The sequence below is a fragment of the Pollicipes pollicipes genome, unplaced genomic scaffold (assembly GCF_011947565.3).
Source record: "Pollicipes pollicipes isolate AB1234 unplaced genomic scaffold, Ppol_2.1 Scaffold_7231;HRSCAF=8579_pilon_pilon_pilon, whole genome shotgun sequence".
NCBI lineage: Eukaryota > Metazoa > Arthropoda > Thecostraca > Pollicipedomorpha > Pollicipedidae > Pollicipes > Pollicipes pollicipes.
The window spans coordinates 26,888,327-26,911,279 of NW_023597034.1; the positions used below are offsets into that span (position 1 = coordinate 26,888,327).

Consider the following 22,953-nt stretch of genomic DNA (forward strand, 5'->3'; position numbering starts at 1 on the left):
TGGAATCATCACTGGCTGTCAGATGTCTCAGTGTAGTCAAAATCGTTTCCTGCAACAGTACAGGGTTCGTGGTACTTTTAAATGTATTTATTTGGACGGTTTACTTTCCTTACCATTCATGGCACTGAAGCTATGGCGACACTGCATTATACAAGCCCCATGACACCAAAGGGAAAACCTGGGGCAAAGGGAGTCTGGTCAGCATGCAAGCCCTGAAGAGGATGCCGAACAGCTTGGGATTGCTCGAGGCTGCATTAACGGCGGCTCGTTATTTGTCGGGAAGAAGATAAAATTGTGCAAGTGGCCAAGCCAGAACTCAAAACCTCGTCGTATAGAATCTGGCTGTGGAGAACAAGGAGGCGCCCTGAAGCTACAACTTCCCAAAATTTTCCTTGTCCCATCTTCATCAAAATTTACACCACTGACTGTTTTCCATTCTGCACTGCCGAGGCGAACTCATAATGGCGGTCGAACACACCAAAGATAGTGGTTAACGCGTCTGCGTTTACGCGTTAACGCGTCTGCGTTAACCTACTGCGCGTCTGGGAAGCCAGGGGTACGGGTTTCGATTCCCCGCCGTCCCCGCCCTTCCTGGCAGGGTGAAAGGCAGGCGACGCCATAAAGCCTCAGCAGCTGAGTGCGTCGTAAAGCCCTAATGACGCACTCGGAACACACCAAAGAAACATGGAATGCGGGTGTTTGAAACATTGTTGTGCTTTGCTGAAACTAGGTCTGATTAAGCTGCTGTGTCTTATGTTTGACATCTTGCTTCAGATCCCCATCATGCTGCATAAGGAGTTTGTTCACGTGGATGCGGACGGTCAGGAAGTCTACAAGTGCGGCTTCAAAATCGGTGGTGGAATCGACCTAGACTTCACGAAGTCTCCTCAGGGCTACACAGATAACGTACGTAATACGTGTAACTCGGTGATAGTTGTGTGCGTCTTATTCCTTCGCCATTGTTGGGTGTGTTTGTTACATTCATGTTGGTAATACCTTACTATCTGTTTGTAAGGGGAGACGGTTTTGTGTCCGTAAATATATGGTCTATGTAGATAGAGCGTATAATTCTGTAAAGCCAATATATGCATTTCTCGTATCGAATCGTAAGGCCGAAAATAATTTGATATACTCAGTACCTTAATATATTATTGCCGCATTGGTCCAGCAAGGTATGACGCTGGTGTAACTTCCTGCGTGTTTTAAGTAGTTCCGAGTCTGTTAGTTAGTAAATACATATGCTGGAAGTACCAGCCTAGATGATAGTAATAATTTTACGCTTTCTGCAATGCTACATCCTATACTGGCTCGAAAACGACGCGCTTGCAGTGTTTGAATGATCGGTGTGTGATTTCAGCTATGTGTCCCGACAGCGGTTTTCTCTGCCCTCTCTCCGTGCTGCTGGGACGGTGGTGGTGTAGTGGTCAGGGCGCTCGGCTCCGGAACTGTCCGTCTTGGGCTCTCCCCGGCCGCCTCGCCATTGTCGCTTCCCACGGAATTTCTGATAAAGCTATCCCTTTCGAAATGACCCTGGCAGCCGGTGGGGCGTTAAGCCTCAATCGTTATGATTATCTCCCGGCCCGTGATGCTGTGGGTTGCGATTTGTTGACCGCCGACTACGCAAGAATAGTGATTTGATCTATAGCCGTCTTTCCAGGGCATTTACGTCACAGAGGTACACCCAGGGAGCCCAGCAGAAAAAGCCGGTCTCAAAGTGGATGACAAAATTCTACAGGTATCGTGGGTCGTCACAACTGTGACACGTACGCTCTTAGCTGTTGCGTAACATTTCCGAAAGGGGCATGGTGATTCTTATTAAGTGTGCATTTTGTGCTTTTAGACATGGCGTGCTATGCATAGTCAGGGGCAAACACGCGAAACCACGCGCACGCATAAATTCGCGTCTACGAAGAAGCTAACGCTCTGTGGGAGCAAACGTGTTAGTCGATTTCGGCAATTGCACTCGATATTTATCGTTACCAATGTATCTCACCTGGAGCCACCTGTTACCAACGCTTCCGACCGTCCGATTGTTCTTTCATGCTGACTTAATCGCATACCCGCCTTTTTCACTACACATAATGGGAGTTTCTCACCGGGTTGAAGTCTAGCTGTGCATGTATGTGACCAGATGAGACGCGTAACCGAATTCGAAATGGATACTTTGACGTTTGTCGTACTTGAGTAATGTTGTGTGTTTGAAACGATAATTTTATCGGCGTTGTCACACTTCAGGCTCAATTTCACCAACTCATTTTCCTCAACAAAATTGATTGTGACTGTTGTGCATCTGTTCCCAAAGTATTTGTTCAGTTAACTCTTTGCTAGACTACTTTCGTCATTGACCGTACTGGGAGAGACTGCCTTCGATTTCGTCAAGAGCACGTCATCGATAACATTAAAATCTAGTGGAGGCCTGTCGATTTGTGCTTCCGCGCTTAAGGTGAACCGCGTCGGCTGTCAGCTGGTTCAAAGTCTCGCCGACACACATGCGGCGAGTTCGTAGTGCGGTTAATTCGGTTGGTCAGATTTTGACACAGATTGGTCTAGACAGATTTCCGATCCGACAGATCCGACAGATTGGTCCAGCACCCATCATACAAGTATTTGCATAGGCATATGAACAGCTTCGACCAGGCTTGCCGTGCTTTACATTTTGTCGAGATGAATTGCTTAGTGTACACCCTGGGTGTCCCGGGTGCACGTCTCTAGCGTCATGAAAAGTGATGCCCAGTCCCGCTCATTTGTTGCACGCTATTATTGTGGTAGCCTCCAAATATGACATGCTTTCCGTGAGAGCATTCTGACGGGGCATTCAAAACCGACACATCCCAGACCGCTGAAGCCGACTGTTGATGCGGCGATGACCGTCCGTTGCAGTGTCAGGGCTATGACTTCACCATGGTCACGCACAAACAGGCCATCAATTACATCAAGAAGGGCAAGAGCCTGAACCTGCTCGTGGCGCGGTACGGCGTCACCCACTCGTAGAGCGAGGGGCGCGGACGGGACGGACGGCGCGGCCCGGCCGGCTCCAGTGCTGCGGCCTGCTGTCCCTTTCTTCCATCTGCAAGGCGAAGAGCTCTCTTGAAACGGTCGTCGATGAGAAGGGTGAAGATTACTGTGATCATGCATGTCCAGACCATGCGTCCTATATATGGCTATTTTGAATTGATCTACGGCTGCCGCGCACGTGCCGCCGGCTGAGAGTGATTTCCCGCCGTTTGCCACGCCGCTGACCGCCCTTGCTGCCGCCTCGCCCGCCGCGCACGCGGGTGCTTCCCCCCTGGCCGGCGCGCTGATGGCTCGCTCAGAGCCCGGTGGCCCGCTGGCTGGTGTGTTTTCATGCTGGGGCTCTGCAGTGCACAGAGCTGAAGGCCGCCCCGGCTCTCCCGTCGACATCCGGCTGGGGAGCGGCGCATCGCGCGGCTCTGTCGTCGCTGGAGCACATTCAGGGCGGGCAGGGTGAGATCGGGCCCAGCCCGGCTGCGGTTTAGTCGTGTTGGGCGTAGTTTTAACCGGCCTTCAAAAGGCTGGCGCGGCCTCTGGCGGATTTCCTGCACTTGTCGGGTGTCCTGTGTTGACGTCGATAGCTTGGCCCGCGCTGGTCGGTGCTCCTGACCAGCTGACCTTGCATGGATAATCACGCTTGTGTTGAGCTGAGCTGGGCGCGAGTATGACAGCTGTGGCGCTCATTTGTCATCAACAGCTGGCTCATGGGTTGGAATTGTTAAATTTGTGAAAGGACCGCAGCCAGTGAAAACTGCAGTTGTCATCTAACAGCTCAAGACATTCGATGTACGCCACGCGCTGCCGGTCGAGGACGTGCGCCGGCCCAGTCTTGACCGGAATCGCGCCATGCCCGGTGCATGGCTGTGTGACTTTTTATATGGGTGTTGAATAGTGGCAGTGCAAAAGCTACGTTTTGTCCGCGTTTCTACAAAAGTACCTTTGCACGTTTGTAACGTCAAAGGCACGTGGTGGCGAGTCAACAGATTGGGCCTGGGGAAAAGTGATGTAGTTAACTGCGAAGGCAGAGGCCTGCCTTCATTTCGTTATCTTATATCTGCTGTCTCCTATCCTAACGCCATCGGTGCATCTAGTAGCCTATCGTTGAGTCATGTGAAACCTGAGTCGTGCGCGTTATACCATCTGAACGGCTGATGCGCCCCCACGCCCACTTGGTTATCGTTGTCCCTCGATTCAAGGGTGATATGCTTTTATCAGACGTCCGCACTGACCGTCGAAATCTTCCTGCAAACATTAGACATAACCGTTGGCTTACAAGTAGTAGCATGCGCTACTCCCAGGTATGGCAGCACTTTTAACCGAAGCATTTCTTGCCTCGAGCCGATGAAGACAAGTACAAAATTTGTAAAAGCTTTGTCGGTGATCATTTGTTCGGGGTCGGAAAGCTGTTTATACGAAATTAATTTGTTCCCCTTGTGGGGAGAATATGGCTCAGGAGGTTCGTTGCGGCCCACACCCCCTGAAATTGATAGTGTCAGCTGCGTACTTACAACTTCTAAGCTTGGTGAGGCTCCCGCCACGACTCTGTGACCGTGATCCTCGGAGAAATTGGGGAAAGCAGGAGGGCTTAATGGCGGTCTGCCTCGTTTCTTTCCACGCAGCTTTTCATCGGGGTTAGAGTTAATTTGTGCAGAGCTTTGGATGGCGGCCCTTCCACTGGCCTCTCACACAGGTCCCATGCATTCCGACACCACACGATTCCGTAATCACCGTCTGTGACAGCAACTATGTGCTAAGTTATTTTCGTATGTTTTATATGTGATGTTACCACGTCGACGCTGTTCCCTTGTGCATGCGTCACAGAGCGCTTGGGTCGGTGTCCAGTCCCAGTTCATCGCGATGTTTATATCGTGTGCTGTCAATACCATGCCTTGTTCACTCGTCCGATGGGAACTAGTCCGCCTCTGTTCAGTGATCACTGTGTAGGACTTTTGGGGCCGCGTTGCGCGCCCGAGGCTGTATTACGCATGACCGAGCTTCTTGACAGGTTTGAGCGGCAGTGACTCGCGTTGGGATCTCGAGCTTCTCTGGCCTGCTCCGTAACGCTTTCGTTGTCCTGTCCCAGCCACAGCGCAATACATTTCAGTCATGCACGGTCTCAGATGTATGTACAAGTGGTCTGAAAAACAACGTGCTATGCGCCGGGCGAGGAAGCCCGTCGCTGAACTAATGCGGCACGATGAAAGACAGCGGCAGTGTTCTGGTCCCACCAACGTCAGCGGATCGCCGCCATTTTGTACAGCTTTACAGCGCCACACACTCCGAATGTCTGTTCTAAATGCTGTGTCATTGTCACATGAAAGACGACATGGCTGTCCGGCCGCGCGTCACGTCGCTCCAGCGTCGAAGCCCCGCCGCCGAATGCCGGACCGGAGCACTACAACAGAGCAGGGGCGCCGCCTGCGCGACCGGCTCCGCCGGCGCGACGCCGGAGCAGTGCAGATGGCGCTGCCTTCGCAACAGCGGATACGCCAGGCCAGCTGGCGGCGCGGTGGCGGCACGAGACGTGACGTCATGCCAGCACACTGAAGGGTCCACATGCCGTGCCTACGCTACAAATCTAGTTAAAAAGCATATGTATGTAGGAGCTGCGTCGCTCCCGACTCTCATCACTCACTGGACGCCACCGATCGGTGGCGGTGACTCCAAATACGACGGAAGTCCCGTGAATGTGTCGCAGGCGTCGCGACACATCGGTTCAGCACATTTGTACAACTTATGGATGTAACATATCGCATGACTGTTCCAAGAGTCTCCCTCAAGCATCACAATGTACCCCTGCGGCCCTGACGCCCCGCAGCTGGCTGTCGCGGCGCCCCATCAAGCATTTTTACACAGTACGAGAGCACTCGCTGACGGCCGAACCCGGCGGCCGGTGGCCGCTAGCGAACCAATGAGCTAGCAGACAGCCGTGTCGCACCAAGATGCGCCGCCCATCGCTCCCATGTCGCTCCGATCCGCTGGCTTCTGGGTTCCTGTGCGTGGTCGCGTGCCATGGGCGCTTGGACGTGGTGCCTCCCTCACAGTGGTGGTGTGAGCGTCCGCTTGGTTGGCTGTCGGCGTTCACTGTACCGGCTGGTCGGCGGTGAAGTTCAGAAATTCTGGAACTGAGGCATGTTTCAGATTACCAACGAATTGTGGCTGATCGGGATGTATTGCCTGCAATACATCTGGCGTGGGTATGCCATGCTGTAGTATATATATATATATATATATATATATATATATATATATATATATATATATCCATGGTGTATGATTATCTATCATCGTGATGTTTCTAAATTGGCTGATTTCCAGCCCGCACCAGCAGTGGCGTGGCGTGCTCGGCGGCCGGCCGGCCGGCTCGCGGTCTGCCGGCCGCACCTGTCGTCAGCCGCTATGATGGAGCGCTGACGGCCGCGGGTGAGGCGCTAACGACCTGCGCCGGCACGTGGGCGTAAACACAGGGCAGAACACCCGCTGAGCTCGCCCGTGCCAGCCGGCTCGGCGGTGGTCCGCCGCTAAATCGGGGTTTAAAGGGCGGCCGCCTCCCGCCAAGCTCACCTTCCAGCGCGTCTGGCAGTGCCGCGTCCCACCACCAGGCGGCGCTGGTGACCGGCTCCCTGCAGCGCCAGTCGTCTGCGACGCACGACAGTCCGTCACAACACGCACCTGGCACGGCCAGGTGCACCCGGCAATCTTCACTTGTGATGAATAAGTTGAAGGAGTCAAGGACCTTGGACATTGGCTGACGCGTACACGCCTGATGGACTTGGACTCCTGCCGCGATCTCGGGACTCGACAGCTCGGTCCCGGGCTCACGCGATGTTGAAGGGGTGAACTCGAGAGTCCGACTCGGCCTGAGGGTCCGGGCCTCAGAATCAATTTCGGACACTGAATTTTTTGACCTTGACTTGTGTCTGCACATGGTGTCTAATGGGTAAATAATATACGTGAGCGTGTAGTACATGCGACTCGGCAGTTACCTGTGTGATGGTCGGCCACCAGGGGCTGCGAGTCGCTGTACCACTGCTCCACGGTGGAGTCATAGCCCAGGCTGTCGCTCAGCTCCAGCTGGAAGCGGGCAACATGGGACATTGTTACACCCACGGCCGACGGCAGCTCAGCTGAATGGCGAGGCTCTGACCGGTCATGGGGGAGACTGATGTCGGTTCTTTGGAGGAGGGCGATGTCAATTATCAAAGGCACGGCGTAGTCACCGTGCTTGCGTTCGAAATCGTCCACAGCGGGCAGGGCACAGGCGAATGAAGCTCGCCCGCGGCTGCAGAGGCGAGCGGGTCGAAACACACACGCTGCAGATCAACTACTATCACGCTCTCTGTGTGTGTGGCGGTGGGGGAGGAGGGCTGGACACTCGCCCACTGTCACGACGTCAGTGTGTGTGACGGTGGGGGGGGGGGGGAGGGGGCCTGGACCCACTGCCATGCCCTCTGTGTGGGTGTGCAGGGAGAGGAGGGCGGGGAGGAGGCCTGGACACTCACCCGCTGCCGGGAGACGGACTGCTCGGCCGGCGTGTGGTTCTTGATGTGCTTCCGCAGCGACGACGGGTCCGTATACCGTTTGTGGCAGCCCGGCACCTGGCACATGTACGGCTTCTGAAATGCGGAATGGACGAATGTAACGAGTGGCGTACGCGCAGCGTGTTGCGGTTGGGACGAAACGAGGAGAGACAGCCCACTCGCTGGTACCTAGCGCAGAGAACAGACGATGAATCAACCGGAAATAGCCAAGCTCCGTCAGGATTGGACCGTGTGGGTATACTGTCTGTTTGCGTTGAGGAGAAAATAGCGCGCGAGTGCATGACGTTTGGGGATAGGCATCCGACTCCCCTGAACGCTGCGAGAAGTAAATTTGTGCTCACATGCGGATGCATAGCAACCAGTCGGACCGCACCACCTCCTCTGACATGGCCAAGTGGCGTAAATACGACACGTTTCTGGACATCTGAGACAGTCGGAGCAGTTTTTGACTGTGGAAGATTATTTTAGAACATTCCTTGATGCAAAAGTAATCGATATTCGATGAGGTTTTGAAAATCATGATAGATCTTTGAACTTTGGTTATCAAGGCTGTGCTTCAGATCCGCCCTTGCTTATGCTTGACTCTGCATGCGGTTAGAGGCGACCAGGAAATCAAACAAAGTTTTTGTTCAGTCAGGGAGGGGTTGCTGTTTCATAATTTTTTGAGAGTCGGAGTCCCATTTGAGCTTCCTTAAACATCGGCGAGTAAACTCAAATAGAAATGCAAACGATGCATGTGGATAATAAAGCATTATATGTGAACACAATGGGATGTTCATGGATCTGCATAATTTGCCATCAACATTGATGCTTTGCTGATAAACGTTAAGGCTTGTATAAAACTCACAACCGTGACTCTAAAACTGCCACTAACGTTGTCAACTCCAACGGGGTACATTCCATGGATGTCCTCGCTCCATGGGTTAAAATCGAAGTCCACTTAAAGTTACGTTGCGCTGATTGGAACGGGAATCAGCCCGATGCGCTGTGAATCATACTCTGAAGCTATTCCCAGCCGCGGAGTCAATAGCGTGTCTGGCTAAATGTTAATGCATTTCGGCGACTAATAGGAATGAAAACGTGCTGTTCAGGTTGCATGATGAGGAAAATTAACTTATGATCTTCATGTACGTGTTATCTACTCAGCATTTGGCTTTTCACCACCAAGTCATTCCCAGTCCTGAGTACCATTCCTGAGTACCGTGGTTGTACAGGAGTCCGCAGTCCTGAGTACGAAGACGTCCCCAGTCCCGAGTACCAAGAAACGGGGCGCAACCGGAGTTTTCTCCAGGGCGAGAGGACGGCCTCGGTGAGGACCCATCACGTTTTTTGTAGCAAGAGTCTTCCATGGAGGAATGTAGGAATGTGGTGTTTAAGAGGAAGGGGGACGGCATCCCTTCCCCCTCTCCTGGACTGTGCCTGTACACAGCAATTCCAAGTAATCTAGAACGGCTTTATGCTTCTGTACAACCACGCCGCCAGAGCGCGTTTTTCAAACGTGCAGTAGCCTGAGCAGCGACGCCACAGTGCCCTTGAAAATGACCGGACCACGTGGCCGGGCGGCGTCTTCCTCTTCACGGCCCGGTGGCCGGCGATGGTGCCCAGCTGGCCATGGCTCGCGGCCGTTGGCGTCGGCGTGGCGAGGTCATGACCTCCGCCACGGCCGGGGCACGTCCCAGCGGGCGGCAGTCCGGCAGGTGCCGGCACTGCGCGCTGTGACGTGCCGTGCGACGGCCATGTGGCCGTCAGCCGCGCCGCCGCGCCGGCCGGGCCCGGCACCCGGACGTGCGCAGTCGCCTCCGCCGCCGTCGCCGCCGCCGGCTGCAGCACGCTGCAGGACATCCGAGCCGCGGCGGCCAAACATTCCCACGCCGCGGCGCGGCCGCGCCGCCGGCCGGCCACCGGTCCTGATGACCGGCCTGACAACAGCCCCGCTCCCGATGGATCTCTCGCGGCGATGACCGTCGCTGGCATCCCGCGGCCGCTGCTGACAACAGCAGCTCTGGCTGTTGACCGCCACTGCCGTCATGGAGCAGCTTCTGACTGTTGGTCTCGCTTCGGTGTCAGGATTGACGCCAGGTGGCTCGTCATTGTTTTAAACAGTTAGTGCGTGCCTTTCCAATGGATGGATTTTTGGGTCCAAAGCTCACGCTATGTAGTGCTTTTTGTGCGAGCACTGACCCCTGCCATCCGACCGCGTAATTCCAGGGCAACGGCAGAATTTGGTGGCGAAAGTTCAACGTGACTCGATGTTCGGCGCAGTCCGTCCTGCCCCCGACGTCAACCGACATATAGCATGGCTGCCTCCACTGACCACAGGCAATACCTGTCAAGGTCAAGTACCGAACGCCCGAAGTGACTCGCACCCATCCCACCACGGATAGGTAGATCGGGCGGCTGGCGCTCTAACCAACTGAGCCACCGAGACAGACAAATGTCAGCCTTCAGTTAGCAGCTGCCAGATCAGCTTTATCTTGGCCCATAGGCGATAACGCGACCTGTGGTACAGAGAGGTCGAGAAAAGTCTATCCAAGTCCAGTACAGTGACACAATCTTGCTTCACGTGCAGTCCTCTGATTCGGATATCTCTGTCGGCAGTTTGAAACACCGCCGGGCGAGTGCAACGCTCGACACCACCAGCATCCGTCAGCGCCACGATCGCCTCTGCCACTTCCGTTCAGAAAGTGACTCACGCTATCAAACGAACATACCACGAACCGCATCCAGTTACTCGAGCAGTGCGCAGCGTTTCAAGGCCCACGCCTCGGCGACGCCACGCTTCTCCACCGCGGCAGCTGCGCCTCGCAACATGAGTAGCGGCAAACGGGCGGCCTGGCACCCGGCGGGCCGGCTTGCGCGGTGACGGCTGACTAATAGAGTACACACACACGCCGGCACACACCCAGATGGCGGCGCCGTCACATGGCGGCCGGCGGCAGGGCGTCAGCCTCCAAACCGCCGCCGTTCATTCAGACGGCGCTCTGAGTCACGGCCGCCCGCCGACGCCGACGCCGCTGCGGTGCGCAGCTGCGCGTCCGAGTCGGCCGGGCCCGAGTCGTGGATTCGGGCCCGAGTCGGTGCGTCGGGCTCAGGTCGATGAGTTGGTCTGGTTGAGGCGAGTGCGTCAATGGGTCCGCTGCTCAGGGTCTGAACGGACGGCTATGAGTCCAACAGACGTCCGGGGAGATACCGAGGGCAGGAGAAGCGAGAATAGGAGCCAGTAAGGGCAGCAGCGCGAGATGGGAGTTGTCTGGGTAGTGTCGAGAGATAATAACCAGTATGGGTAGCAGCGGTCATAACAGCAAGCATGGGTAACGACAGTCATAGGAGCCAACATGGATAGCAGCGGAAGATGTGGGGTCAGTAAGGATAGCAGTGAGGTGTAGGAGCCAGCCGACAGCCAGGATCAGCCGTGAGGTCTCCAGTCCGTTGCTCAGCCTCTGGCAGCCCGGCTGCTGCCTCAGGACTCGCACCGTACATCTGCCACTGGCTCAGGACCGGCGGCCCAGATCTGCCGCCGCTTGCTGCAGGGGCGGCGAAGTCACTCCTCGGTCTGGTCTGACTTGGGGGTGATAGAGCTAGTGGCTCGCAGATGGTCTTGCTTCAATAGCAGCGTCGACGCCCTCTATCAGTTGTTGCAGTGGAGTGGGGAAAAGGAGGATATCCGAGACAGCGGCATGTGTTTGCAAAGGATGAGGATATCCTGTCGAGCGCATATGGCTGGATTGGTTACCACAAGGAGAATTCCCTTACTGAGCATCCGGTTTGGTGCTGAAGGCTGTTTCTTCTAGCTTCCACTCTACGATAGAACACGGCATACCCTAGTCCGCCAGGATTTCAACCAGTGTCTCTTTTCTAAACGACCACTCGTGCAGCGGAGAAGCTGAGCGCTTTGTAAGGAAACGAGTAAAACGGCGGGGAAAGAGACAGAGAGAGAGGGAGAGAAAGAGAGAAAGAGAGAGGGAGAGAGAGAGGAAGAGAGATAGAGAGAGAGGGAGGGAGAGAGGGAGAGAGAGAGAGGGGGGGAGAGAGAGAGGGAGAGAGAGAGAGAAGAGAGACAGAGAGAGAGAGGAGGAGAGGGAGAGAGAGAAAGAGAGGGAGGGCGGGATTTGCAGTTGAAAACTCACCGCATCTTTGTGTGTCCGCTGGTGCTTCGCACGGTCAGAGCTGTTTGAGAACGCCTTAGGGCAGCCGGGAAATTCGCAGTTGTACGGCCTCTCGCCGGTGTGAGATCGGAGGTGAATCTTCAGGTTCTCCCGACGCGAGAACGCCTTGTTGCAGCCGTCGTACTGAAAACAGAAAGCTGTTATAGTTTTGTCGGTGTGACCGTAGTCGAATAAGGACCGAGGCGCGTTATCCCGTGGCCAGGATGCCTCATAGAAATCATAGATGGCCAGGGCTCTTGGAGAAAAACGTGGAGGTCCTGCGCAGTCCTGCGCAGCCCTGCGCAGTGCAGCAACAAACCTTGATCGCTACGTTGTGTTCCCATGTGCAGGGAGTGTGTGATGGCCGTTACAACGCCCCGTTTGCATTACCAATAAATTAGACGTCATTACGTGTTATGGCTACGAAGCCTACCTAATCCATGCCTCAATTAATTTCACAACTTAATTAATTGCGTAAACAGGTGTCGGTTTCTTTCACGCCACAAAACATGCGTGTTTGTGCGGGGCGCTCTGCATCAAGTTTCCTTTCGACTCCAAGAGCCTCTTGCGGTGCATCCTTTTTCTCTGCAAGAAGTCGTCAAATGTATCCTTTGAGCCGCCGCCGGCCGTCGCGCGGACCCATCACAGCCACCCGTCTCGCCTCTCCTCCGAGGGTCGGCCGCAGTTTTTGCCCACCAGCGCCGAGCAAAAATGCCGGGCAGGAGCCGGCCTGGCCCTGAGTTAATGATGCAGCTGTTGCAGCGGCGTGCTTGCGGCGCTTCTATTGCATGGGGGCGACACGCGAGACCGAGAGCGGGCCTGCGCTCCAAGCGGCAGCCTTGGAGATGGCAGGCCGGTCGGCAAAAAGCCGGCGGAGTCGGCGTCTCTGGATCCTGTGTGCGCGCAGGTGTGCTCGGTGGCTGACGCATGTCACGTTGAGCGGTCTGCGTTTTTTCATTGATCGATCACGTGATAATGTATCTATCGTAAGATCTTAAAGCGAATGTTTCATCTTTGAAGTTATTAAGGCGAGTATCAGACATGAAGAAATATGCTCACTTGTAACTATTGGTATGCTCTAAAGTGGAAAAAGCTTTTCTGTTTAGGGAGTATGCTTCTAATCACGTCACGGTTTAATTATGTCGTCGGACCTTGCACAACATTGATCGAGAACTATTCGACGGCCGTAATGTCTGGAGATCGTGCTCACGAATGCCAGACACGTTCGACTCGACAGCTATGTTTTTATTGGCCTTGATCGCCGCATGACCAACGAAATGGCAGGATTTGAATGGTGTTATTATGGCATCATGGGGGCCTGGGTGACTTTGATATATCGCCTCCAAAAAAGTTTGAACATCTTCTCGGGCATGTAGCTTAGGAACTAGCGGGGCTTAGGTCTTAGCAAGGGGAGGGTTGTGAACTGCACCGAACGATCTTCAAGATGGCTATTTCAGTTCAAACCCCATGCAAATGCGAAGCACTCCCTTGAGCGGTAAAGCCATTTTCACATACAAAATGATGTATTCGTTGTAAGACCTGAACTGTAAAACGGTTTTACGTAAACGAAGTGACGTGATATGTTCGACGTGTCCAAAAAGATGAACTACTTAGTGTTGTACAATGCGAACAATTAGGATATCTAGATTGCAGGACTAACGTATTCCGGTTTCTCAGAAACACGAACACCCTATGTGTGGTGTTTATCAGTGAGGGGTTAGCAAATCTACAGGTCATGACTATGCAACATTTATAAGTACAGCGCGTCAGTCCGTAGTTAAAAGGAGCATGCAACCTTTTGCATCTTTTACTTGTTGTTATATCAGACGCGCACGATTTGATCAGCATTACTAGCTGTCTTGCGATCCGCCAGAATACCTCAGATTTTCGCCAGAAATATCCGCCAGAATACCTCAGAATTGCGATCCGAAGTAGACGCTCCTGCGACAGAAATGTCATTGACATCTCCATTGGAAATAATTTAAAATACCCTTACCTGGCCTTGGTAGTACAGCAGTAGCACTACGCAGTGCTACTAATAGACACAACTGGTCCTGAGGTTTCACTTAATTATGTGTTTGAAATATGCCCCAAAGGTGGAACAATCGCTTTGATGCTACGCGGTGGAATAGCGTATTAGCGGCTGACACAGTTAGCGGCTGAGGCTTTCTCTAGCCACGTTTAAGCAATACACGATATACGACGGAAACATTAGCCCACACGCTCATCTGTAAACAAAAACGAGGTTATATATATATACATATATATATATACACATATATATATATATATATATATATATATATATATATATATATATATATATAGACATATGGTTGGGAAGGGGGCGCCATGTCATTCGCATATCGTTGGCCAACGTTTCGTCGTCATAATTCTGAAACCGATATCTAATTTTTTTCCAAATCGAAATGAGCAGGTCACATCCCTGATTAAAATGAGCAGTTTTTACCGGATCATGTCATTAGTCTGCCCGCTCATGTATAAAAACATATTTTTCCTGATAATCTTGACGTTGGTTTTATTTATCTGCAGCCAAATGCACTAGATTTTCGACCAAAATGTAATTATCATAGTTTTTCCTAGGTCCTATGAATAATGATATTTGTTGAGCAGCCCTGCTCACTTCGAGAAAGTCAATGCCATTCAATCCTTTGTTTCGTGACTGATGGCCATTCAGCACACTGATGGGCACGGCTATGTATTTTCAGTGACTTGTACCATCAACAGCTTTGACAGCTTTTTAAAGCTGCAACTTTGTTAAGACCACTTGCTTACGTTTTGCTCTAGGTGGCCCGGTTGCGCTTCCGATCGGGTGCAGCGATAGCTAGTAACACGGCCTGATTAAGGGAAGATATTTTTCAGGTAGCCGCCAAAAATTGAGTTATCTTTCCTGCTGCCCTTTTTATCGTACCACGGAGGGACAGAGGCATGTCATTTTGAATCGCTAGTTCAACTATTTTTGTTGACGCCTTGGACGAATTGCTGAAACTGTATGGTTTCTGGCCCAGATACTGTCTAGCCGGTCGGATCTGACGGCGGGCACAGGTCAAATAAACCAAGTACTTTGGTCTATCTCCAAGCCTTTCACAGGTAAAAGCTCTGCTACAACTGAGTGGGATTCGGCATATTTGTGCGCACAATGCTACCTAAAAACCGTGCAACCGGCGCCTGTGCGCTTCGGATAAGCTTTGTTCGTTTTGGATGAGCTCCTCCGTCCGCGGCGCAGCTTCGAGCACAGACCAGCGTACTCACCGAGCACAGACCAGCGTACACACCGAGCACAGACCAGCGTACTCACCGAGCACAGACCAGCGTACTCACCGAGCACACACCAGCGTACTCACCGAGCACAGACCAGCGTACTCACCGAGCACAGACCAGCGCACTCACCGAGCACAGACCAGCGTACTCACCGAGCACAGACCAGCATACTCACCGAGCACAGACCAGCGTACTCACCGAGCACAAACCAGCGTACTCACCGAGCACAGGTTGGGCTTCTCTCCCGAGTGGACGCGCATGTGGATCATCAGCTTGTAGCGGGCGTTGAAGGGCTTCTGCTGGCGCGGGCAGTCGGCCCAGAAGCAGGTGTACTCGTCTCCGCCGCGGCTGTCCACGTGCACCTTCTCGATGTGCTTGACGAGCGCCGCCTGGCGGTCGTACTGCAGCGCGCAGCCGGCCCACAGGCAGGTCAGCGGGCCGCTGCTGGAGCTGACCTCTGCCGGCGAGTCGAGCGGCCCGACGGGGTACAGGCGCCCGCCGCTCGGCTCCGGGCCGTACTGACGGTCGGGGCTCGAGTCCGGCGCGAACGGGCCGCCTGGCCGCTCCTGGCGGTACGGAGTCGCCGACGGCTCCTGCTTGTACGGGTAGCCCGGGTGCTCGTGCTTGTACGGGTACACTGACGGCTCCTGCTTGTACTGGAAGCTGGCGGGCTGCTGGCTGACCTGGCAGCGGGCGGGGTCCTGGCTGACGCGGCAGACGACCGCCTCCTGCTTCAGCTGGACGCCGGCCGGCTGGCGCAGTGGCAGAACCTGCTGCTGCAGCTGCTGCGCCTGCTGCTGCGGCAGCACCAGGTAGTTGGTCTGGCAGGGCGGCCAGGCGACGCCGTCGGCCGGCCGCAGCGACTGGAACGGCGGCAGCGAATGGCCGTAGTTGCCGGGCGGTGCGGCGGCCGGGCCGGCCGGCTCGGCCAGCAGGCAGGTGGGCGAGCCGCGCACCGGGCCCACGCCGTCGGTCACCTCCAGCGGGAACGGCGACGCCGAGAGCGGCCGCTTCTGGCGGCGGCCCAGCTCCAGCGAGCCGCGCGGCGTCACCAGCGGACTGAGCGAGAGCGCGTCGCTCGGGCGCCGCGGCTCGGCCAGCTCCGGCTGCCAGCCCAGCTCGGGCCGCGCCTCAGGCTGCAGCAGCGCGCCCAGCAGCGAGGCGGCGTCGTCGGGCAGCTCGAAGGCGCGCAGCGGGTCAGCGGCCAGCGCGGGCGACAGCTGCTCCTGCAGCAGCCCGGCCGTGTCGTGCTCTAGGTGCATGGTCAGAGACGCGCCGGCTGCCGGGAGCGGGACGACGGGTCAGTGTCGGCACAGCTGGCCAACACCGGGTCAGCATCCGTCAAAGGTCAGAAGTTCGGGTCACGAGGTCGAGCAACGGGTGGGGAATGCTAGCGCGGAGACTGAAGTGTGTGCGTTCCGAGAGTGATCCCTGAATAAAGAAAGGTCTGGAAACCGTTTTACCTTTTCTTTGTTTGTGCTTACTCACAGACTATTTTTAGATGTTGGTCTTCTATACCACTCGTCGATGCTGCCACACTACAGCCATGCACCCGGCTTAGGATACAAATGGTCCTGAATTCAATCGCGGAAGGAACCACTTGTTGGATCGAGTTAATTCGTGACCAATCAGAACCCGGCAATCTGTGTCTGCCGGACGGCCGACCGTCTGATTGGCTGTGATGGGCGGGGCTTCGCCGGCGTCGCCGGGCCGGGCGCAGGGGCCAGTACCAGCCGGCCTCCTACTTCCTTGGTGAGGGTTGCGCCACTGGTAGGGGTGCGGAGGCGGGGGGGGGGGGGTTCAGTCCCTCGAACCTTGCGGAGTTCAACATTAGGCATAAGCTTCGTATGTAAAGTGATGCTTTGAAAACCCTTCTGTCCGCCAGATTTTGACCCGCGGCACCTGGCGGAGTCTTGGCATCTGGATCGTGCAGGCAACGTGCATGGCTCCGGGAGAACGAAGGTCCAACGGCTGTCGACGGAATGTGGCCACTCATCACCGCAAGTAAACGACATTGGCGCGAACACCCGGGTTTCAGCCATTACGGGTCTGAAGCATGGCGCCTCATTGAAAACTCTTGCAAACGGTGGAGAATTTTTTTTTTAAAATCAGGGGAAGAATGAGAGGCGTGGCTTTGAAGTGGTTGACATTCACTTGGATATGATTTTAAGTCCTGACTTGTCCATTTCAATTTAAACAAGGTTCAGGACTCGATCACACATTCAGCTAGCTTAGTAAAAACAGGTACGGGGTAAATTCGGTTTATATTGGACCCATCATGACAAAATTTAAGTCGTTTTCTTCTCATGCACGTTGAGCTGATATAAACGTTATGACTTGAACTTCTGTGGAATATTATGCAACGGAAGAGCATCCAACTCTGTGCATGTACATCACATACATTAATTATACGTGGTAGCCTAACCAATCCACACGGAAAAGGTGCACTAGCCTTCTGGCCTGCAATCGGTTTTCGTTCTTTTTCTCTTTTTTCAACTTCTTTGGCAAACCTGATGCTTCTATATGCTGTTAAACTTGCGCAACGGTTCATTGCGATTGTTTCATGGAGTTGTATTAACCGAACAGCACCGATCATGCGTCGAAAGTGTCTGACCACGTAGAATCTCATGGTATTGGATGAGCCATGCTTGCATCGGACAGAAATGATGTAAGTGAGCAGATATACAGCGCTAAAAGAATTGCGATGTGTTTGAAGGTAAGCTGAAGGTGTGGAGTTAGTGGACCCCAGTAGTCAGCCAGGCACAGTAAGCGTGGCATAGTCCAGTTGTCAAACAGGTTGAATCTATTGCAGTCGTCATGTCCATTTCCGTCGCTGGGAACAAAAGAAAGCATATGAATAGAGTGCTCATTTGCATTTGCCACGACCAATTAGGTCGTGGTGTGTAGGCGAGTGGAAACACTAATACGTGTTCTATATCGGTTATGGCAAGCGCATTGGATCACATTATTATTGTTGTGAAGCTCACTGTTATTACAATTCATTATCACCGAAGTTCATGCATGCTTGCTTCGTAGCCATTAAGCCAAGCTTCGGAGAAGGCGACGTGCTTGAACAGAAAGTATTTGGGCGGGAAATTGCGCTGCTTTACTTTGATGCGCTAAAATGTTTCCTAAGAAATCTTTTTAAAATTCATGTTCGGTGCTCGTTGCCGTGACTTGTGTTTTCGTTGCTGATTACGTATGACGCCACACCCAATGGTATTTTATGCGTGTTTTTCTTTCCCGATGTAAATCATACCGTCGCTACCAAGGACGCTGATGACAGGCTTCAGCTAGCAGCGTCTTTCTTGTTATTCATTCGCTGGAAATTGTCCCGCACTGGTACGCCATAATTTGTTTTCAAAATACCCATTTACGATATGGTTAATTTTCCTTCAAAGGAAAAAAAATCCTAGCAACTTGACCCAATGTGCGTGCCGCCATTCCTTGGCACGGGGCATTTTGTCACATAAATATTCTCTCTGCATCTTCTGCTATCAAGGCAGGATTATTTGATGCATAACTTTGTTCTCTCTTCGGATGTGCTAATGCTCATCTTCAAGAAAGAAACAAGAGGCTTATTAACATGATGTTGGTATTTCAAAATTGAATGCACTGGTAGTTACGGTAAAATGAAAATGACCCGATAACCAAAATAAAGCATTCATAAAAAGGGAGACAACGGATTTTTCCGATTCCGCCCGGTCAGAAAGGACATGCGCCAACCTGGTTTTCCTTGATAGCTTCAATTTCTTCAATATCCCTCCTTTACCGCCCATGATCGCGTATTGTTTTTTCGACGAGGTCAGGCGGCAGCTTAGATGGCCGCTCGCGACGAGCTGGCTGCCACTGTCCAAGCTGCTAGACTCGTCAGCAGTGGCATTCACTGTCATGTTCAGCTGCAGATACCCTCGAGATTAAATCGCTCCTGAGCATGCCATCTCCCCCCAAGCGGCGCTGGGGAGCGTGACAAGGTGAGGTCAAAGCTCGGCATTTTTCTCACGCCGTTCGCCCCTCTGTCGTTCGTCAGGTTCCAAAGCGTCCAGAGCACCCGCCCGCGCCCCTGTTCCGCATTTCAGCGCCACGCAATGCGCAAATGAAGCGCAGCTATCCCGAATTCGCGTCTATTTGTTTATATTTAATTTATTCGCTCCATTCCATCTTCGTCACGGCTTGAGTTACATCATTAGAGACGCGCGGTGACAGCGGTGGCGGACGGCGCGCCCCTCCGCCGCCAGCGCCGCGCCGCGCCCCTCGACAGCGCCGCGCGCGCCCCTCCGTCCTGCTCCCCTTGCCCTCTGCCGGCGGGCGCGCGAGCTCTGTCTCGCGCCGCTGGACCGCGCCCCATTTACGCCCGGCCCACCCCTGCTGCATAGCTCTGGGTCGTTAACGGTAGGTTGACACCACAAACTATCGCCACCCCATGCTTTTTACGGAAGCCTCGTGTGATGAGTGGGGATGAAGTTAAGGCTTTACAGCGCAGACCACGCCGAACACTAAAACACTCGTTTGGTCAAACGTCCTTCACGATGTTATTTGACTCTTTTTAAGCGGCAGTTTAGGGACATAAAGTGGTCGCCGTCATTGTAAGAGAGTATGCTATCCATCACACACCGCTCGTATCATTTTGGTGCCCATGTTATATGGATGTGACAGTGGTGTGCGCGGCATTTCGCGATGGGATAGTGCACGACTCAAAGTTTTTCACTGAAAAACCCAGACAAGCGTGCCGTAGGTGCGCTGGAGTTGATGCATGACATAAAATAATGTCGCGTGTTTTCAATCAACTGTTTCATGTTCCCATCACGAGATTTTTTCAGTGTCAAAATGTAGTCACGCACGTATAATACTAGTACTATGTTTGATCAGTGAGGAGGCACGTGCACCATATTTCACCATGTGCATGTTCATATGACAACATAAACTGTTCACATGATGATACCAATCGGAAAAATTGTTGATAAATGTAGGTGGGTTCTTTCGGCTGTGAGCTATCACTTATTTGCGAGCAAGATAGGCAATGAAGAGCAATGGGGCGCCAAAACGGCTGGTACTAACTTCCGACCACGCAGCTGCATGGACAGCTTTTCTTCAGATACCATAGGAAGAAAAAAGGAACTTTTCGCTCAAATGGCCGTGGGATTCGAACTGCACAAGTTCTCTCACCGATTGTGCGGTGTTGTTAAGCCAGGCACAAAGCTGCTCCCATTGGCGAACTGTCTTCTCGCCTGCTGTGCGTAATTGCCAGAATGGCCATGCTGCAGCGTACCCTGTTGTTGCGTTGGTGACACCAAACCTTCCCAGGGAGCTCGCCCGAGGATGGATCACTTTAAGTCGATTCATTCAGTTGGTTGTCAGTAAGGGGCCTTTTTGTATGATATAATAGTTGAGAAAAGGGGTAAAACTTATATAAAGCGATATGCTCTGCCAAACCAGGGGAGCAAGTGGAAGTTCCTATTACTCTGGGGAATTTTAAACACGTTTGCTGATGCACGGACGTTACATGGAATGAAACATCTCTAAACTTAGCATGTTCGCAATGGCTTACCCGTAGCGAAGGCCACGTGTAAGTCACAATTGTTATTGCCTTAATCGTTCTTAAACCACTCAGCCCGGAGGAAAGCTACTTCTTACCGTTGTTACCCGGCAAAAATATCACGCTGCCCAGCTAATGATGTCCCATGCAACTGTAATGAGGTCTGGGAGTCCGCTTATGCAATTACAGGCGAACATATAATGCAACGCAAAGAGGGATGGTGAATGCTGTGAAAACTCGTTGTCACAAAACCGTAAGAACGGGAATATTTTGGCAGGAAAACATTTCTGAATATTGCGATGAACCCTGGTTAGCCAGTGTTGCACCACCGTACCTCATTATCCATCCATCTACACAGGTATGCACATGCTCCTTACAATAGTGTAGAAGCATGCGACAAAATAAGCAAATCCTTAGAACAATGCTCGCGGAAAGAGCCTTCCGACTTCGAATTATGACGCGGCGAAGAATTTACATAAAGGGAGCTATGAGAGCTTTGGTGGTTTAACCTTGCGATGATGTATGTGCTACATACCATCACATCATCACCCGTTCATGGATGAAACGCCGATACCGGCCAGAACCGGCCCCAGGCTTTGAACGATACTGTTCCGCAGTACACAGGAGGGTGGCGGCACGCTCCGCCGAACAGCTGCAGGCGCCGCGCCAGCCGCGTCACGCGTGACAGGTAAGACGAGACTCGGACCCAGGCCTGGCCTAGGGCTGGACAGACTAGGAAAATTGAGGCGGCTTAATATCATTCAGCTCGCCGAAATGTATGCCAGCTTCTTCCCCGCACAAAATGCATTATGGTACTTCATGCTTTGACTTCTCGCAATGCCAAAACTTCCTGGTACCAAGGCAGAAGAAACATTGCACGGCAATATCTTTTTTGTCTATATCCGACGGCTCCAGTTTCCATACTTCTGCGAAGAGTTTATCATAAAGACAACTTGTTCACTGCCAGGAGCGGGTAAATATGCTCATTTCGTAAGATTCAACCAGGATTTCCGTCATTATCTCGACTTAGCCCTGTCCTCGCTCGGCTCGGCTCGGCTCGGCTCGGCTCAGTTCGGTTCAGCTTGGCACGGCTCGGCTCGGCTCGGCTCAGTTCGCCTCGGCTCGGCTCGGCTCGGCTCGGCTCGGATCGGCTCGGTTCGGCCCGGCTCGCCCCGGCTCAACTCGGCTCAGCTCGGCTCGCCTCTGCTGGGCTCGGTCCCCGGCCCGGCTCGCCTCTGCTCGGCTCTGCTCGGCTTGGCTCGGCTCGACTCGGCTCGACTCGGATCGGCTCGGTTCGGCCCGGCTCGCCTCGGCTCTGCTCGGCTCGGCTCGGCTCGGCTCGGCTCGGCTCGGCTCGACTCGACTCGGCTCGAGTCGGATCGGCTCGGTTCGGCCCGGCTCGCCTCGGCTCAGCTCGGCTCAGCTCGGCTCGGCTCGGCTCGGCTCGGTTCATTTCGGCTCGGTTCATTTCGGCCCGGCTCGCCTCGGCTCAGCTCGGCTCAGCTCGGCTCGGCTCGGCTCGGCTCGGCTCGGCTCGACACGGCTCGACTCGGATCGGCTCGGTTCGGCCCGGCTCGCCTTGGCTCAGCTCGGCTTAGCTCGGCTCGGCTCGGCTCGGCTCGGCTCCGCTCGGCTCGGCTCGGCTCGGCTCGGCTCGGCTCGGCTCGGCTCGGCTCGGCTCGGCTCGGCTCAGTTCGGCTCAGCTGAGCTTGGCTCGCCTCGGCTCGGCTCGGCTCGTCTCGGCTCGGCTCGGCTCGGCTCGGCTCGGCTCAGCTCGGCTCAGCTCGGCTCAGCTCGGCTCGGCTCGGCTCGGCTCGGCTCAGCTCGGCTCGCCTCGGCTCAGCTCGGCTCGGCTCGGCTCGGCTCAGCTCGGCTCAGCTCGGCTCGGCTCGGCTCAGCTCGGCTCAGCTCGGCTCGGCTCGGCTCGGCTCGGCTCGGCTCGGCTCGGCTCGGCTCGGCTCGGTTCGGTTTGGCTTGGCTCGACTCGGCTCGGCTCGGCTCGGCTCAGCTCGGCTCGGCTCAGCTCGGCTCAGCTCGGCTCAGTTCGGCTCGGCTCGGCTCGGCTCGGCTCGGCTCGGCTCGTCCGCCGTTGTTTATCCTCCTCTCGGACCCAGCGCCCCGACGGCAAGCCGCCGGCGGCGAACACCTGCTGGCGAATAACTAAGCACGCCACGTCACCGGCGTCAACGTACAGATTAGTCTTGGCCCGGCAGGCGCCCGCAGACGAACAGGCCGTTTGCTGCTCCGCTGCAAACACAAATATAATCGCCTTGCAAGATGAAATCAACGCCGCCGCCCAGATGTGGCGGCTCATTCCAACTGTCACGCCGCCAAGTAATGCGCGCCAAAAACGGCAGCAGGTGGCATCAAAAAACCCGACCCGCGCCACCCCATATCTCGCTCGCGACCCGCAAAAACAGCCCCGCCAAATTTCAGT

At 54.2% G+C, this 22,953-nt stretch overlaps 2 protein-coding genes across 2 annotated transcripts in view; one reads left to right on the forward strand and one right to left on the reverse strand.

Moving 5' to 3' along the window:
- Positions 1-774: 774 nt before the first annotated feature.
- LOC119109582 (tax1-binding protein 3 homolog) lies at positions 775-5,120 on the forward strand (the record flags this gene model as incomplete). The annotated part of the gene is given in 3 exon segments (XM_037233262.1): positions 775-906; positions 1,658-1,735; positions 2,881-5,120. Coding segments are annotated over 3 exon segments (321 nt in total), but the record flags the coding sequence as incomplete, so codon positions are not given.
- Positions 5,121-5,479: 359 nt separating this feature from the next.
- LOC119109920 (zinc finger protein 316) overlaps positions 5,480-22,953 on the reverse strand; it is a 32,220-nt gene continuing 14,746 nt past the window's right edge. The window contains exons 4-10 of the mRNA XM_037233666.1: positions 15,937-15,993; positions 15,202-15,732; positions 11,681-11,842; positions 7,515-7,628; positions 6,999-7,086; positions 6,577-6,651; positions 5,480-6,137 (exon numbers count right to left, since the gene is read on the reverse strand). Of these exons, the coding sequence (XP_037089561.1) occupies positions 6,094-6,137; positions 6,577-6,651; positions 6,999-7,086; positions 7,515-7,628; positions 11,681-11,842; positions 15,202-15,732; positions 15,937-15,993 (1,071 nt within the window). The 3' untranslated portion in view covers positions 5,480-6,093. The remainder of the gene's footprint in view (positions 6,138-6,576; positions 6,652-6,998; positions 7,087-7,514; positions 7,629-11,680; positions 11,843-15,201; positions 15,733-15,936; positions 15,994-22,953) is intronic.